The following is a 17,699-nucleotide window of genomic DNA, read 5'->3' as shown; positions in this document are numbered from 1 at the left end:
GAATGGAGTATTGATCTATCTAGGATGCAAATTTTAATCTGCTTTATTAAAAGATTTTATATTCTGTTATTTTGTAGTTACGATTCTGGACGATGACCGGAAGGAAATGAGCTGCAACAGTCTGGGGACTATTGTGGTTAAGTGAGTATTACTAGTAATTCAAAAACAATAGCTATTCTAAGGTGCAATCAAGATTGTTATTCCTTTTAAGTCAACAGATCCTACCTTTCTTTTATTACAGCGAATATGAAAATCGACCCCAATGTATTGATCAAACTTTTAAAATCCAGTCCAGACCCATGAGACATCATGCCATTGTTAGGAATGAGAAGTAATATTTCAAGTGAGACTGTTCACCTTTTTATGGATATATTAATTCTCAAGATATGAACATCACTGACTGGCATTTATTGTCCATCCCTAGTTGTCCTTGAGAAGATGGTGGTGAATCTTCTTGAATCTCTGCTGCCCATGTGGTGAAAGTATTCTCACAATGCTGTTAGTATCTATTTCCGGAATTTAGGAGCATCAGATTATGAGGAACAGCAATACATTCAAGTCGGGATGATGTGCAATTGGATGGGGAACTTGAAGTATTCCCAGGCACCTGTTGTCCTGTCCTTCCAGATGATAAACCTTGTAAGTTTGGAAGATGCTGCTGAGGAAGCCTTAGTAAGTTGCTGCAGTGCACTGTACTTTGTACATACTGCAGTCACGGCAACCTAATGGTAGAGGAAGTGGTTATTTAAGCTATTGGATGGGGTACTGATCAAGTAGACTGCTTTGACCTGGATAGTGCAGGTCTTCGTTTGCGTTGTCGCAGCTAAATCCATCCAGTGTAGAGTATTCCATCACACTCATGACTCTGTCTTGATGGAGAAGATTTGGTGAGTCAGGAGGTGAGCCACTCACTGCAGAATACTTAGCCTTCGACCTGTTCTAGTAACCATAGCATTTATGTGGCAGGCCCGGTGGAGTTTCTGACCAATGAATTTTGATTGTGGGAGGATTTGGTGGTGATAACCCCATTATATTACCAAGGAGAGATGGTTAGACCCCCTTGTGTTGTTGACGATTATTGCCTGTCACAAACGTCGCTTACCATTTAGGACTCAAAACGTTAACTGTGTTCCTCTCCGCAGATGCTGTCAGACCTGCTGAGTTTTTCCAGGTATTTTTGTTTTTGTTTTGGATTTCCAGCATCTGCAGTTTTTTGCTTTTATTTTCGCTTACCATTTATTGGTCCAGGCCGATCTTGCTATGTGTATGTATGGAATATGTTACTATCTGAAGAATTTTGAATGGAACAGAACACTGTGAAATCATCAGCAAACATTCTTACCTGTGATGTTTTGGCCCAGGGAAGTTCCAATGGTTGGCAGCTGAAAACATGGATGTTGGCCTGAGGATCTATTGAAATGATGTCTTGGAATGAGATGATTTGCCTCTAGCAATCAGTTATTTTACTTTGTGCCTCTAGCCAGTGGAGAGTTTCCCACCACCACTCCAATTCCCATTGACTTCAGTTTTACAAGGGCTCCTTAGTGCTACACTTGGTTGAATGCAACCTGATGGTTAGAAGTCATTTTTGGCTGAATTCAAATTCTCATTATCCAGTCACTTGAATTAAACAATTACATTAAAAGTTATAGCAGCCCTTTATGTGCAATTCAAATTTGAATGATCAAGTAATTCAAATGTGAATTACCAAGTTATTCAAATTAAATTACATTGAATAAGCAAGAGTAGATTGTAACTTATAATGGACTGTGGCTGATGCACTTCATAATTAGTTGTGCCATATTCTAAAATGGTAGAAAACTGATAAATGAAAAAGAATTAAATGAATAATTTATAAAATCAGTTGAAATTGCTCTGTCACTGTTATTCTGAGGATATAACCTGTGGAAACATTTTACTCTGTTTTGAGGAGTACAATAGATTTAGTATTTAGTATTCAAAATCTAATATATAGAATATAACTGGAGGATATATTTTCTGTTGTTTGCGACTGTGGACACTGGCATGGAACAAGCAATTAGGGCTGAGAAATTGTGTGGAAATGAATATTCAGCTGGCTCCCTACCTATCCCATGCATTGCACAATCTTTCAGATGGCTTTTTAAACCAGGCTGAAGCATTCCCACATAAAGGGTATAAATATTAAAACTAATGGCAATGGCAGTATAATAACTGCAGTTTCCTAATTTTCTCATGGTGTGTGCTTTGCAAGTAGTTTGCACATAGCGTGATGAGGGTGAGGCCAGTTTTATGCTGATAATAAGTACTGCGAAAAGGGGGAGTGATTGAATTTCACTTTGAACATTTTTGAAATTGGACTTCAGAGGGCAAGAATCCTGAACAAAAGTTTAACCTTTTGAATTTAGCAATTTTTACATAGATAGTTAGTAGCAACATCTTGACTGCTGCTGCAAAGGTGAGCAGCCCACACCCATTTTTACCTATCCCGTTGTGCATTCAGGCACAGACAAACCTTCCCAGGAATTATCTGAGGAAAACTACCATTGGATATAGTGATGGATTTTCTCATTCTAGTTGAAGCTGACCTACATTGTCCTTGAGAATATAGTATTAATATAATATAGTATAATTCTCATTGGTGAGACCGCACCTGGAGTACTATGCACAGTTTTGGTCTCCTTACTTGAGAAAGATGTAGTTACATTGGAGGCGGTTCAGAGGAGGTTCACTAGATTGATTCCAGAGATACGGGGCTTGTCTTATGAGGAGAGATTGAGCAGTTTAGGCCGATACTCACTAGAGTTTAGAAGGATGAGAGGAGATCTAATTGAGGTATATAAGATGCTAAAGGGGATAGACAAAGTGGACGTGGAACGGATATTTTCCCTTGTGGGGCATTCTAGAATGAGAGGCCATAGTTTTAGGCTAAGGGTGGTAGATTTAAATCAGAGTTGAGGAGGAATTACTTTTCTCAAAGTGTCGTGAATCTGTGGAATTCACTACCTCAGAGTGCAGTGGATGCCAGGACGCTGAATAAATTTAAGGAGGAGATAGACAGATTTTTAATTAGTAGTGGATTGAAAGGTTATGGGGAGAGGGCGGGAAATTGGAGTTGAGGCCGAAATGAGATCAGCCATGATCGTATTGAATGGCGGGGCTGAATTACCTAACCCTGCTCCTAGTTCTTATGTTCATATGTTCTACATAATCATCTTCACATGGATGACAGTCCAATGGTTGTCACAGTCACCACAGCCATGAGCTTGTATGCTTCAGGTTCATTTCAAGCCACTACAGAGATACTAGCAATGTAAGTCAATTTTCAAGGCACAATTGCATTGTTTGCCAAGGTAAATATTTTCACCATTTTCTCCATGGAAAACTGGTAGCAGAATTTTTACAGTTTAATTTACAATTACAATTACAATTTTTTCACACTGTAGGATTTCCCAAAGTCAGAACATTTTTAATAGCACCTACGTCCCTAGCCAGTATCCTATTTGCAATCCCATGATTTCTCACAAGGGGTCTCACTTCACCAATGCTCAGGTAGTCAGTAAGAAGGAGGAGGAATGTGCAGGCCAGTGTTTGTTTTCCAAGAGGAAATGATGATGCCTTGATGTTAGGAAAACCCTCCATGTCTGATCCATTTGAAGGAGAAGGCAACAAAATCTCCTAGGAAACCGAGTTTACCCTCTTTTGTCCTGGCTCATATGCCAGTTGAAATAGCTGCAAAGGTGTGAGGATGCAATGAGGTCCATTTGGCAAAATAATCATCAATGAATACACTGTATGCATCTTGAAGAAGCTTTTCACATGTCTGGACACAGTACAGTGCTGCTAGCTTTCCCAAAAATATTGTAACCTGCTGGATGAGAATTTTGTTTGGCTTTGTTAACAGAGTGAAAACTTGGGTGATATTTGTTCCATTCCAAATTTATTCTCTTTCATCATGCCTGCCATAGAACTCTACCCCAAAAGGAAGCAGAATTTCTACATTACCATGTTTTACGCAGGTTTTATATCAACCTCGGTCACAATGTAATAGAGAGGAAATTTTTTGTGATTCCTTGTGTAGAGACTAAATGCCTTACAATTATTTGGGGAAATTTCTGAAATGTTCTTTTTATGCTTTAATGTTTATTAACTCATTGACCCGCCTCCTCCCAAGTTGGATGCACACCTGGGGGGGGGCAAAGGGAAGAGGCCCAATCAGGATAACCATTCTTCCTCATGCTTCCTACAGAGGAATCTCTAAAGCAGCACATGGAAACAACAGCAACAAATTGTATTTATATAGCACCTTGCCCCAGGGCATTTCAGAGCATTACCAAACAAAATTTGACACTGAGTCATGTAAGGAGATATTAGGATTGTTGACCGAAAGCTTGGCCAATGAGAAAGGCTTTATGGAGCGTATTAAGGAAGAAAGAGAGAAGGAGAGGCAGTGAAGTTTGAGAAAGGAATTCTAGAGCTTGGGCCTTGTCAGCTAGTAGCACGGCTGCCACTGGTGGTGTGATTAAAATTAGGCTGCTCAAGAGGCCAGATTTGGAGGAGCACAGAAATCTGAGAGGGTTGTCATATTGGAGGAAATTACAAAGTTTGGGAGGGTGTGATACCAAGCAGGGATTCGAAAACAAGAAGGAGAATTTTAGAATTGAGGAGCTGGAAGCCAATGTAGATTAGTGAGTACAAGGGTGATGGGTGAATAGAATGGTGCAAATTCGAACACAGGCAGCAGAGGTTTGGATGATCTGAAGTTTACAGAAGGTAGAACATGGGAGGCTAGCCATGAACGCTTAGGATAGTTAAGGTAGATGTATCAGAGGCATGAATGAGGGTTTCAGCAGCAGATGAACTGAGGCAGAAGTAGAGTCGGATTATATTCTGGTGGTGGAAGTAGGCAGTCTTCGTGATGGCGTGGATATATGGTCAGCTCATCTCTGGGTTAAATGTGACACCAAGGTTGTGAACAATCTGATTCAGCCTCAGACAGTTGCCAGGGAGAGGGATGGAGTCAGTGGCTAGGGAATGGAGTTTGTGCTATGGCCAAACATAATGGCTTTTGTCTTCATTACTTAGTTGGAAAAAAGTTTTGCTCGTTGTGTACTGGATGTTTGGACAAGCAGTCTGACAATTTAGAGAAGAGCGGGAATGGAGAGAAGTGATGATGAGGTAGAGTTGGGTGTCACCAGCATGCATATGAAAGGTGACACTGTTTTTGGATGATATTATTGAGGGGCAGCATGAAGATGAGAAATAGGACGGTAGACCCTTTGGTGACACTAAGGTAATGGAGTGGAAACAGGAAGAAAAACCTGATTCAAGCATGGAATTCTGGGGAAAATGGGTATGGATTTAGGAGGTAACTGCATTTCAAAGACTTTAGAGAGGAAGGGAGGTGGGAGACGTGGCAATAGTTTGCAAGGACGGAGTAGTCCAGGGTTAGATTTTTTGAGAAGAGGGATGATGGCAGATTTGAAGCATACAGGTCAGTACCTGAGGAAGGAGAACTATTAACAATATCAGCTAATGTGGCAGTCAGGATGGAAAGTTGTATGGTCAACAGTTTAATGGGAATAGGGTCGAGGGAACAGGAGGTGGGTCACATGGACAAGAAGAGCTTGGCTAGGGCATGAAAGGAAACTTAGAGAATATACAGATTCAGAGCTAGGCAAGGGGGAAGCTTTGGAGGAAGTTTGGTCGTGTGGGCTGGGAAAGGGAGGGAAGTGGCAGAGGCAGCTGATCGGATGGTCTGAATCTTAGTAATAAGGAACTCCATGAGCTCCTTGCACGTTTTGATGGAGGCGAGGGAAATATTCTATGGCAATCTCCAGCTACTTGTATTTTCTCTAGAAAACTGCTCTGGCTGGGAATTTCCTCACTGTCCGAATGCTATATAGTTGAAGAGTTGCACCCTACTAATTTGTCATTTCAAAATAAAGCTCTTAACTTGCAACAAACAGAGAGAAGTGTTGAGTAGAATATGCAATGTGGGACCACCAAAAGGTACAGTATGTCAGTGCTTTCATAGAGGCACAAAAGGAAATAAATGATAGCCACTTGTATTATAACTATAAGTTTTAATGTCAATGATTTTTTGCTTAAAGAGTATTTCTCATACGACATTTAAGGGTACATTTTTGAACCCTGGCATTAAAGTAGCTTAGCTGGAGCATGGCAAACTGCTTCCTCATCAAATCACAAATAGTCAACTGCTTTATGCTACAGCTTCTGTCTTTCAGCAATAATGTTGATTAAGGCAAATCTCTTGAGTAAGTGACCTATTGCCAGTGCAAATCAAAATATTGTAATACTCTTGAATGTATGCCTCCAACTGATAGTGGTACAATTGTAACATTAGTTCTCATTGGAAGCATGTGGCAATAAGTCTCCTGTGCGTGGACCACAACCGGCTTGTACATGTCATTTCCTAATCTCTGAGAATGTCCAATGCAAGTTCCAACAGGGTTGCAAATGTGACTTGATGCATCTCCATTGCTTTAAAGTCATATTTTTTGCCAGTGGATGGAGTTGTTCACTGTTGATGCACAGGATGTCCACCATCTACAAGGCACATGTCAGGAATGTGATGGAATGCCCTCCACTTGTCTGGATAAGTGCTGCTCCACTTAAGAAGCTCAACGTCATCCAGGACAAAGCAGCCCACTTGATTGGCACCCCATCCACCACCGTAATAATTCATGCCCTCCACCAGTGACACACAGTGGCAGCAGTGTGTGCCATCTACAAGATGCACTGCAGAAACTCACCAATGCTCTTTGAACAGCATCTTCCAAACCCACGACCTCTACCACCTAGAAGGACAAGGGTAGCAGATGCATGGGAGCACTACCGCCTGCAAGCTCCCCTCCAAGCAACACACCATCCTGATTTGGAACTATATCACTGTTCCTTAAAAACAAAAAGCTAAAAGCTACTGCGGATGCTGGAAATCCAAAACAAAAACAGAATTACCTGGAAAAACTCAGCAAGTCTGGCAGCATCGGCGGAGAAGAAATCAGTTAACGTTTTGAGCCTTCATTCTGCCGAAGGGCCATGAAGGCTCGAAACGTTAACTGATTTCTTCTCCGCCGATGCTGCCAGACTTGCTGAGTTTTTCCAGGTATCACTGTTCCTTCATTGTTGCTGAGTCAAATTCCTGGAACTCCCTTCCTAACAGTACTGTAGATGTACCTAGTCCCCAGGGACTGCAGTGGTTCAAAAAGGTGGCTCACCATCACTTTCTTAAGGGCAATTAGGAATGGGCAATAAATGACCTAGCCAGCAACACCCACATCCCATGAAAAAATAAAAAAAACGTCACAATATCCCTATTTTAACACCATTGTTTCCTTTAAGGTTACCTTTGCCTCCAGGTGCATTGACTACACTTTGGGAAAATGAAAAACTGTTCAAAGAGCTTTACTTCACTAAATACCCAGTAAGTGTGATACTTCAAAAAGTTTACTTTGAATGCAGTCTCCAAGATGAGCAAACAGTTTAGCATTTTAGGATTTTTGGTGAATCTCAAAGTAAGGGTTGTCACCCCGGGCGTTTGAAATATTTTCTGCTTTTGGCATCCAGAAGGAAATTTTAACAACTGATCTGGCAGAAACTGTGTGGGCAATTAGTTAAAATACTCTGTGCAGCTTTCCTCTCTTATCCTGCTACCTTAATCCCACTATTAATAGGCAGGTTAGAGGGACAACTACCAGAGGGTAGCAGGATTCTCATTTAAACATGCAAATGGTGCTTCAGTTAAGTCGGAATCTGCTTGCAGCCTTAACCTGAGGCCTGTATCAGATAGCAGAAATGTTCCTCCAGGCCCCAGAACGTAACCTTGGGCCTCCACTGCCCTGGGCTTTATCTGATCACCCGCTGTGATAGCTTTCCAACACTATCAAGGTATAAATTCCTGCTCCATACTAATAATAACAGCTGCTCCCTATAGTGGGGCACAAGGTTTTAACCCCTGCCACTGAAGGTGGGCGGAGGTAATGTCTTTGACCATGGTTGTTAGTCTCTTTGTCTGTCCATAAACAATATGGACTGGATTTCCACAAAGTTGGCTTGACCTGGGAGTCTTTTAAAATTGGCGGGCAGGACCTAATTCAGGGTTTCCTGACCCTATTCCCGGGCTGCCTGATTTTTGGGAGTGCCTTTAAAGGGTGTGCGCTTGCCCCTGTCAAAAGCTCGCATTTGGCATTCCCCAACAAGGCCGGCTCCATTGTGGAGATAGGTATCTCCCACTCCTCCGCAATTTTCATGAAGTCAGGCCAGGTTTTTAAAGAGTCGTGGTTCATGGCCCCTCAGAGGAGTCATTAACCCTAGTTTGCATGAGGGGACCTTTTAAAAGCTCACTTCAGAATGTCCCCCTCATGCCCCCTATGCCAACTTACACCCCCACCATCCTAACCACATGGCCCCTCATGCCCCCCATGCCAAGCTCTGGCACTTCCATGCCCATTGACCCAATGTACACTTTCTAGAACTAATGAACCCTATAGTATTATCTGTAAAGGAAGTTTTGAAAAAAAGTAATTCATTGATAACTTTCTCCTATTTTGAAAAAATGCCTGCACTACAAGCTAATAAAAGCGTCAGTCATCCAGGCTCTTTAAAGCCTCAAAACCCACAAACCCTTGAAAACACAACTTGTGTAAACATATATTGCGGAATTGACAGCAGAGATCTGAGAGACTGAGCTGTCAATCAAACAAGGATTCCTCTGGGGAGCAGGTGTTTTAGTATTCTAATAGCTGTCTGAGCTCACAGCCAAGCATACAGGTATGAGGGGTGAGGGATGGAGGGTCTTTGTGTTTTTATTTTAACTGGGACAAAGTCCTATGGCACAGAGGCAGGCCTTTTAAACAGCCCTCCTCTGTACCGCACTTCTTGGGTCAGCTGGCCCAACTCCAACCTGCACCTGCCCCTCAGCAATGAAGATTCCACCTTTGTGGGCACTTTTTCCTGAGGCGGGCGGGCTGAGTGGGAATTTTCCCAACCTGCCTTGAAGTTGAAAATCCAGGCCTGTATCTCAAAAATTAATGGATGGATTTCAACAAAACTTGGTACATAGATAGGGTATGGCCCAAGGGAAAACTGATTAGCTTTAGACAAAGATATGGATCTGGATCTTGGAATTTTTATAAAGGATCTGTTAACTTTGGGAGATAGGACACTGAGTTTTTTTTAAATGTTGTAGGTTGTTTTATTTAGAATGTTGATTGTTTTAGAATGTTATGGATTGTCTCAGTTGCTGTGATAAAATTTGACACAGCTATCAAAATGTGAGCAGAGTTTTCAGAGCAGGTTCTTGTATGTGGATTGGCCTGGCGCCTCCTTGGTGAGATGGAAGCTCTTTATAAAATGATTTCTTTTTTCAGCTTTGTAGTTATAGCTTATCAACCAGACAGGGAGAAGCCTCAAGGGAGAGCTGCATTATTGTAATAATGTTGAGTTAACACAGAGTGGCAGAGGTATGCACTGCACTGAATGCCCTCTTCTCTTGTATTTTGCTGTATTTATCAAAAAAATGACATTGGACATGATTCATAAATTGTACTCAACAGGTAACCAGAAAATTTGAATAGTACAGGAGCAGTTAAGTAAACTTATATTCATGATTTTAAACTTTTCTCTATATCTCTATCAAGGGTTACTATGATACCATGGATGCTGGCTATATGGATAATGATGGATATTTGTATGTCTTGTCACGGATGGATGATGTAATCAATGTGGCAGGTCACAGGATTTCAGCTGGTGCTATTGAAGAGGTAATATTATTTTAATAGCCTTTTTCCCCATTTAGTTTTCTTTCTCTTTTCCCAAAATTGCACTTCCTGCACATAGGCGACCCACAACCTTGGGTACCTCCAGAAGTCATCAGCCCTATTTGTGATAGCATCGCATTGTTATGCTGTCCTAATGTGAATAGGTGCTCTGTCTTGGTACAGTATCTTTCCTCTGGATGACACTGCACTTGATGAATTAACTGATAATAGTACTTTGTCACCAATTCCTTACTTTTTTAAATTAAAATTCAGTAACATAGAATGTAAGAATGCTATTAAAATGTTGGACAAGATTTAATTGTAAGAAAATGAATAATTTATTGAATATGTTTGCTGTCGTCCTTTCAGGCCATCATCACACATCCAACTGTAGCAGACTGTGCTGTGGTAGGCCTCAAGGACTCTACGAAGGGACATGTTCCGCTAGCTTTATGTGTTTTAAGGAATGGTGAGACCGTTAATTTTACGTATTAAATAGTGTTATGCCTCGTCACTTAACATTCAAATAAATAGCTTCATCAACTTTATGAAAACTGTATAACCAGGTGTGACTGAGAAATTTGAAGAGCTCACAGAAGAGATGATTAAAATTGTTCGGGACACCATTGGTCCAGTTGCTGCATTTAGGAAAGTGGTTTTTGTGCCAATGTTACCAAAGACTCGTTCTGGCAAGATACCTCGCTCTACACTTTCAGCAGTTGCAAATGGCAAGCCTTACTCAGTAAGTTAGTGTTTTTACTATCTTTTATGGAGCAATGCATTTGATTTTGAAAATTAGCCTTTTCTTAATAACACCTTTGGATTGCCATTCGCGTGACAACTTTATTTCACATACCTTTTTGCATGGGTTTAAACAATGTTATGTCCCCCAAGAGACTGATAACATTTAAAAATAAATTCAAATTTCCAGTTAATAGCTGGAAAGGATGACATGACAAGATTTCACATTTTAAGATTTTTACTGAAACAAATGACCATAGTTCTATTAACTAAGCACTATTTTTGTAGGCAACCTATGCTTTAAAATTACAGAAAGGAATGCTATTCTTTTATACTTACCACACATCACAATCTCCTCATAATTACAGTCCTTATAGCAAACAGTCTGCAATTGCTTTCAGCTTTCAATGGATTCACGTTTTCCCACTTCATTAAGTAGCGACTTCATTAAGTAGTGACCGTCTCGAGGCGCTTCCTAGTTTTCAGAGAGTTTCCCAAATCCACTCCCATCAGTAAAGCCTGTCCTGATGATTCTTCTTATGCCCTGGCCATGCCAGGACGAATCTCCTGGATTCCTCAGTTGGCTGTGGAATGTGCCTCTTCAACTAGAGATCATCTCCCGCTCACATCAGGCTTCAGTAACTCTCAAAGAACCTGCAGCTCTTCTCTCTGCTGACCACACCAACTGCTGCTTTTTTGGCCTCTTCTCTATTCTATACCGTAAGTTTGGAGCCAGTAAGTCTATTTAGTATTAGCCCTTGCCTTTTGTTCCCAGGTGTGAGAACTTCACCCCTTGCTCAGCAGGTCTCTTGACCAAGCCAAGCTTGTTGTCAGGCAAGAGTTGAAATAGTTACATAACCCCTTCATTTTAACCTAAATTTAAAGACATAGCCCACAACATAATAATTTTATAAACCTCATAATTGTAACAACGTTATTTCACCTGCTGCTGGGTGCATAATATGTTGACTTGAAATTAAAATCAGAGATTTAGCAATTCTAACGACACATCAAAGTTAAAATGCACTGTTTTGTCTCCTTGGAGCTAGTTATTCGCCAAGATGGAATTTTAACATGTGCATCATAGCTCCAAAATACAGCATAGGAGCGCAATAAAAACAGACAAGCATACTTTTGTAAATAAAATAAATCCATCCATCCATCCATCTATCTATCTATGCTATGTTAAAAATTTTGAAGTGCACGCTGTATGTATCACATTTAGCTCCTGTAGCAACTAACTTTATGGGCTAAAAATAAAACACAACAAATCAGAATTGAAGAAATATTTAGCATATGAAACTTGGGGAAAGTAGCTTGAAAAATGCCAAGAAACTACAGGTACTTAAGAAAACCTTGAATGAGCAGTCAGGAGAACAAACCAATGGAAAACAAAGGAATCAATGATGAACAGTTCAAAATACATTCTGAGAAAAGCATCACATACAAATTATTCCTCAATACATAAAGAAGTATAAGCTTTGCCATATTACATTTATGAATTGATTGTCTTTTGTGTCATGTAATATCTCATTAGAATTTTTACTTGAAGTCTTCAGCTTTTCCAAAAGCTTCAGCTTGGACTTAATATTTTTGCCCAGAACCATGATACTGTTAAGCAATGGCAGATCCTGTATGTGCAATATGCACAATTTTCCTGGATGGTTGGCCCATCTACTCCAATATTCTCTTTAGCTTCCAGCAGTATCTGTTTTTTGTTTGTTTTCAAAATGGCTGGAAGAAAGGCTTAGAGAGCAAATTTCAAAGTTTAATTCTGTTTACCAGGGCTTTCACCAGAGAAAACCAGACCAAAATGGTTTCTTTCTTCATCTTAATTTGTCCCCAAAACAAATCAACTTAATTTTGAAAGCTTTTCAGATAAACATTGTGTTGTTAATCAAACAAAACATTAGTGACTGCTGATACTGAGAGGGGGATACAGGCAGAGAGAGTCAGAGATACGTGAAGGGAGAAGGAGACTGAGAGCCAAATACAAGATAGATACACATCCAAGACAGGAAGACATAAGCCAATCACAAAATGATGAATTGAATGTTTGATTTTAAAATATTTTAGACACCCACAAACCACTTCTGCCAGATCCAGGACCTTGCACTTTCAGTGCTGTCAGGCCCACACCCTCCCCTCACTTCACCCCAGGAACCTACCAATGAGCAGAACCCCACATTCTCTACCAATATGTTAAAGCCCACACCCTGTTCCACCAAACCTCAGATTCCACTTCCATTGTTCCTTCACATGCCACGTTTCCCCTCTCAGTGGTGCCAGATTACAGGACTACTCCAATGGTCAGTGGCATTAGAGGAAAACCATTCCGTTAAGCTAAACTGTCATTTTGGTAAGTCTTTTTGTATTCTCACTAATCCTGGCCCTTCTTTAACATCTATAATACCTAATGTTAAAGGTGTGAGTTGTGAGGAAAGACTTCAGACACTTTGGCTATTTATACATGAAAAGCAGTTGATTGAGAAAACCCTGGAATGCTGTTTAGACCTGTTGAATACTGTAATCGGAGTACTTTATAACCCTTTTGGACTGACAAACTAAGATGGGCTAATTATCTTGTGCTCTTGAATAACATCTCCAATCATAAATAAAAACTCAAATATTACTTTAAATAACTAGATTGTCACATTTCTAAATGTTACAGTAAACTTATCTATATCTCTTGTCAGCTCTTTATTATTGTGGTTTATGTTACTTCACTAGTAATATATCAAAGGAGCTCTACACAAGATTATCAGATAGCACCTGACTGATATACTTGAAGCACATGGTCAATGAATTTTGGGATTTCTTTCTTTCCTTTCATAGAATTGCAGAATACAATTCTTTTTTAACATTTGTTCTAGAAAACCGGTTTAAAATTATTCTGTTGATTTTATAGGATGTTATGATATTACTGTTTTGGTTAACATTGTTCACCTTGTGTATTGCTGAAAAAATAGACATGCTATCAAAGTTTTTCATCTAGCACTCATCAGGACAGCTCTTTTTTTCAGCAATATTCAGGCTATGTACTACCAAATGGCTAACATTTCATCTCCTTCCATAGATAGCACCAACCATTGAAGACCCTCATATTTTCTCGGAAATTGAAGGAATTCTGAAGCAGAACAAAATTATACCTTAACATTCAGTGCCATATCATGAATTATAATCACTTTTCTTCCTGGTGATCAACCGTGCTCTATCCATCCTCTATCCCTGAATCTAATATAGAAGCTCCAAATCTTAATTTCTGCCTATATTTTCAACTTTATGGCATATAACATAAATATTTATGTCTGTAATTGTGCAACGTTGAAAGGGTCAAATACAATATATGTTTTATCTATAATGTTACAAATTTAAGCCGTGTTTAAAGTATTTTACTTTTTGGCTTTCTTCCAGGTATGATCTATACTGTAAATAAAAGGTCACATATCTCATGAAGCAATGAGTGAAACTGTTGTCATACCATCTGCACGTTGCTAATTGAAGTCACTTTCCATTTGCAGTTTCCTCAAAAGGTCATGGAATAAAATTAGAGTTCCACATCAAATATTTTATGTACCAAATCAACATTTAAAAAAATGACTGTTGTACAAAAGTAGCCTCTATTTTATACCTACCTTAACAATAATTTTAAGGTTTTGTTCACATTCAACAAAATCTAAAAAAAGAATTGTTACCAAATATTATCATGGAAATTGGAGTAAAATTGAATCACATGTTTCTGTAAAGAAATGCTGGAAATAGTGTTTTACATTTCCAATTATTAAGAGAAGTTCAAGGAAAATCAAGCCAAAATGTACAGGACAGTTTTGGATAATAGATTGTGTTGTTACTAATACTTAGCAAAAAAATGTTTAAAATTTAGTGGCCATTTCATTCAAAGGAGAATCACAGAATCACACAGTGCAGAAGAGACCCTTCAGCCCATCGAGTCTGCACCGACACGTGAGAAACACCTGACCTACCTGCCTAATCCCATTTACCAGCACTTGGCCCATAGCCTTGAATGTTATGACGTGCCAAGTGCTCATCCATGTACTTTTTAAAGGATGTGAGGCAACCCACCTCCACCACCCTCCCAGGCAGCGCATTCCAGACCGTCACCACCCTCTGGGTAAAAAGGTTTTTCCTCACATCTCCCCTAAACCTCCTGCCCCTCACCTTGAACTTATGTCCCCTCGTGACTGACCCTTCAACTAAGGGGAACAGCTGCTCCCTATCCACCCTGTCCATGCCCCTCATAATCTTGTACACCTCGATCAGGTCGCCCCTCAGTCTTGTCTGCTCCAACGAAAACAACCTAAGTCTATCCAAGCTCTCTTCATAACTTAAATGTTTCATCCCAGGCAACATCTTGGTGAATCTCCTCAGCACCCTCTCCAGTGCAATCACATCCCTCCTATAATGTGGCAACCAGAACGGCACACAGTACTCCAGCTGTGGCCTCACCAAGGTTCTATACAACTCCAACATGAGCAAGAAGTCAGTATTAATTGTCAGTATTATTCACCTCTATTGCTCTTTAGGTCATGCACCAGTTAATTCATCAGCTGATTGTCTGAGAACATAAATTCTTAAAATTATCTGTAAATACTTTTAGCACACACCTCTGTGGCTAGCTGTCCCATAGTAACCTAAACAATCTGAAAATATATTTTTTAAAATGTACAGAAGGAAACAATCTTTTAAAATGCCTCTTCTTTGGTGCATCAAAAAAATTTTAAGTCAAATTTTGAGTAAAAATTTCTTAAAGCTCAACTGTTGCAGTGTGTAGGAAATGACCTTTTTATGTTTTTTGTACTTTTTATACTTTGTGCTCTGAATTCCTTCTGATGTGTATCCTGGTAGATGAAGGGTTAATTCTAAATGTATGCTTAGGGCATATGGCTGTGTGACTTCTGTCAAATTGAAGTCGCACTGTAACAGGAATTGATGGTGTAGTGTGAATAGCAAAAGGCAAGTAGGACAGATGGCCAAAACTATGTTACCAGTTGTGATCAAAGGATACGCTTTGAAACATATAGATCAATGGACTTTGGAGCTATAACTAAATGAGTAAGGGCTATTAATATAAAAGCAAAATGCTGTGGGTGCTGGAAATCGGAATTAAAAACAAAGTTCTGGATTAAGTTTGGGAAATGGTTATACAGGAAAAAGTTAATAATGGTTTGTTTAAATAGAACCATAGAAAAGTTACGGTGCAGAAAGAGGCCAATCAGCTCATTGTGTCTGCACCGGCCAAAAAAGAAACTAGCCGCTCATTTTAATCCCACTTTCCAGCACCTGGTCTGTAGCCTGGCAGGTTACAGCACTTCAGATGCAGACCCAGGTTCCTTTTAAATGAGTTGAGCGTTTCAGCCTCAATGAACAACTTGGGCAGTGAATTCCAGGTGCCCACCACCCTTGGGTGAAAAAGTTTTTTTCCTCATGTCCCCTCCAATCCTTCTAATCACCTTAAATCTATGCTCCCTAGTAACTGACCCCTCAGCTAGGGGAAACAAGTCTTTCCTGTCTACCCTATCTAGGCCACTCATAATTTTGTACACCTCAGTTAGTTACCCCTTAGCCTCCTCTGCTCTAAGGAAAACAACCAATCTCTAACCACAGCTGCAAAGTTCAAGCCCTGGCAACATTCTTGTAAATCTCCTCTGCACACTCCAGAGCAATTATGTCCTTCCTGTAAAGTGGTATTCCAGCTGTGGCCTAACCAGCATTTTATAGGGCAGAATCTTCGGCTCAGCTAGCGGGGGTGGGGCCCGCTCGCCAAGGCGTAAAATGACGTGGGGTGACATCAGGCGTGCGTCCCAACGTCACCGCACGTCATTTAGATTTTCAGTTCACCGGGCGCGCAGCTGAGTCAGCTGTGCATCCGCCAAATTGTCAAAGGCCGATTAAGGCCATTTAACTAACAATTAAAATAATTAATGGAGCTGCCCGTCCAACCTTAAGGTTGGTGGGCAGGCGAAGAGCCCAGGTGGCCTTTTTTCATGGAACCTCATCCACAGGTGGGATGAGGTTTCATGAATGATTTTAAATTTTCACAAAAATTTTTATTGAAATTAATATACATATCCCAGCTCATGTGACAGTTTCACATGAGGGGACATGTCATAAAATTTTTTTCAACACTTTATTGAACTGTTAAAACTTAAAACTAATCTGTGCCTCAGGGAGGTTTCTGCACGCGAAAGAGCGCACTCCCGACTCAGGGAACCCCTCGCCACCCCCGCCCCCCCCCCCCCCCCCCCCCCACTCTGCACAGGGAGTGCACAGCGCTTCCGGGTGTGCATCATGCTGGGCAGGCCTTAATTGGCCCGCCCACGCAAAATGGCGCATGGACCCGATTGGGAGTGCCGATCGGGTCTGCGCCCGCCCCCGTCCCCACCCCCACACAACCCCCGCCCCACAATGGGGGGATAATTCTACCCATACAGGTCCCATCATTACATCCCTGATTTTGTATTCAATACCTCACCCAATAAAGGAAAGCATTCCATATGCTTTCTTGACCGTGTTGTCCACCTGTCCTGCTACCTTTAAGGACCTGTGGACTTGCACTCCATTGTTTCTCACTTCCTCAACCCCTCTCAGTATCCTTCTGTTTACTGAGTATTCCGTTGCTTTGTTTGTCCTCCCCAAATGCATTACCTCTCACTTTTCCGAAATGAATTCCATTTGCCACTTCTCCGCCCACTCAACCAAACCATTGATATCATTCTAGAGTTCACAGCTATCCTCTTCATGATGAACTACACAGCCAATTTTTGTGTCATCTTCAAATTTCCCAATCATGCCTCCCACATTTAAGTCTACATCATTAATATATACAACAAGCAACAAGGGCCCCAACACTTCTTAAGTAATGGTACAATGTTCGCAGACGTCCGATCCTCTGGGACTTTACCTGTATCTGGTGAGGATTGGAAAATGATCCTCAGAGCATCCGCTATTTCCTCCCTGGCTTCCTTTAACAGCCTGGGATATAATCCATCTGGCCCTGGTGATTTATCCACCTTCAAGGATGCCAGTCCCCCCGGTACTTCCTTTTTCACTATGCTTATTGTATCTAATATTTCACACTCCTCCTCTTTTACTAGAATATCTGCATCATCCCCCTCTTAGTGAAGACAGATACAAAGTACTCATCAAGAACCCTGCCCACAACTTCAGCATCTATGC

The 17,699-nt window shown here is 40.7% G+C and overlaps 1 protein-coding gene across 2 annotated transcripts in view; it reads left to right on the top strand.

Annotated features, from left to right (window-relative positions):
* acss3 (acyl-CoA synthetase short chain family member 3) overlaps nt 1-13,958 on the top strand; it is an 88,449-nt gene extending 74,491 nt beyond the window's left edge. The window contains exons 11-16 of one of the 2 annotated variants that reach the window (XM_078567938.1): nt 78-141; nt 7,345-7,426; nt 9,642-9,764; nt 10,131-10,230; nt 10,328-10,503; nt 13,579-13,958. In XM_078567938.1, coding sequence (XP_078424064.1) covers nt 78-141; nt 7,345-7,426; nt 9,642-9,764; nt 10,131-10,230; nt 10,328-10,503; nt 13,579-13,656 — 623 coding nt within the window. In that variant the 3' untranslated portion in view covers nt 13,657-13,958. Of the gene's footprint in view, nt 1-77; nt 142-7,344; nt 7,427-9,641; nt 9,765-10,130; nt 10,231-10,327; nt 10,508-13,578 lie in introns of both variants that reach the window. The other variant, XM_078567937.1, reaches the window with a different exon arrangement.
* The last annotated feature ends 3,741 nt before the right edge of the window (nt 13,959-17,699 follow it).

The sequence above is a fragment of the Cetorhinus maximus genome, chromosome 22 (assembly GCF_964194155.1).
Source record: "Cetorhinus maximus chromosome 22, sCetMax3.hap1.1, whole genome shotgun sequence".
NCBI classification, from domain to species: Eukaryota; Metazoa; Chordata; class Chondrichthyes; order Lamniformes; family Cetorhinidae; genus Cetorhinus; species Cetorhinus maximus.
Note: the sequence above shows the minus strand (reverse complement) of the source record. Positions and strands in the feature narration are given on the sequence as shown.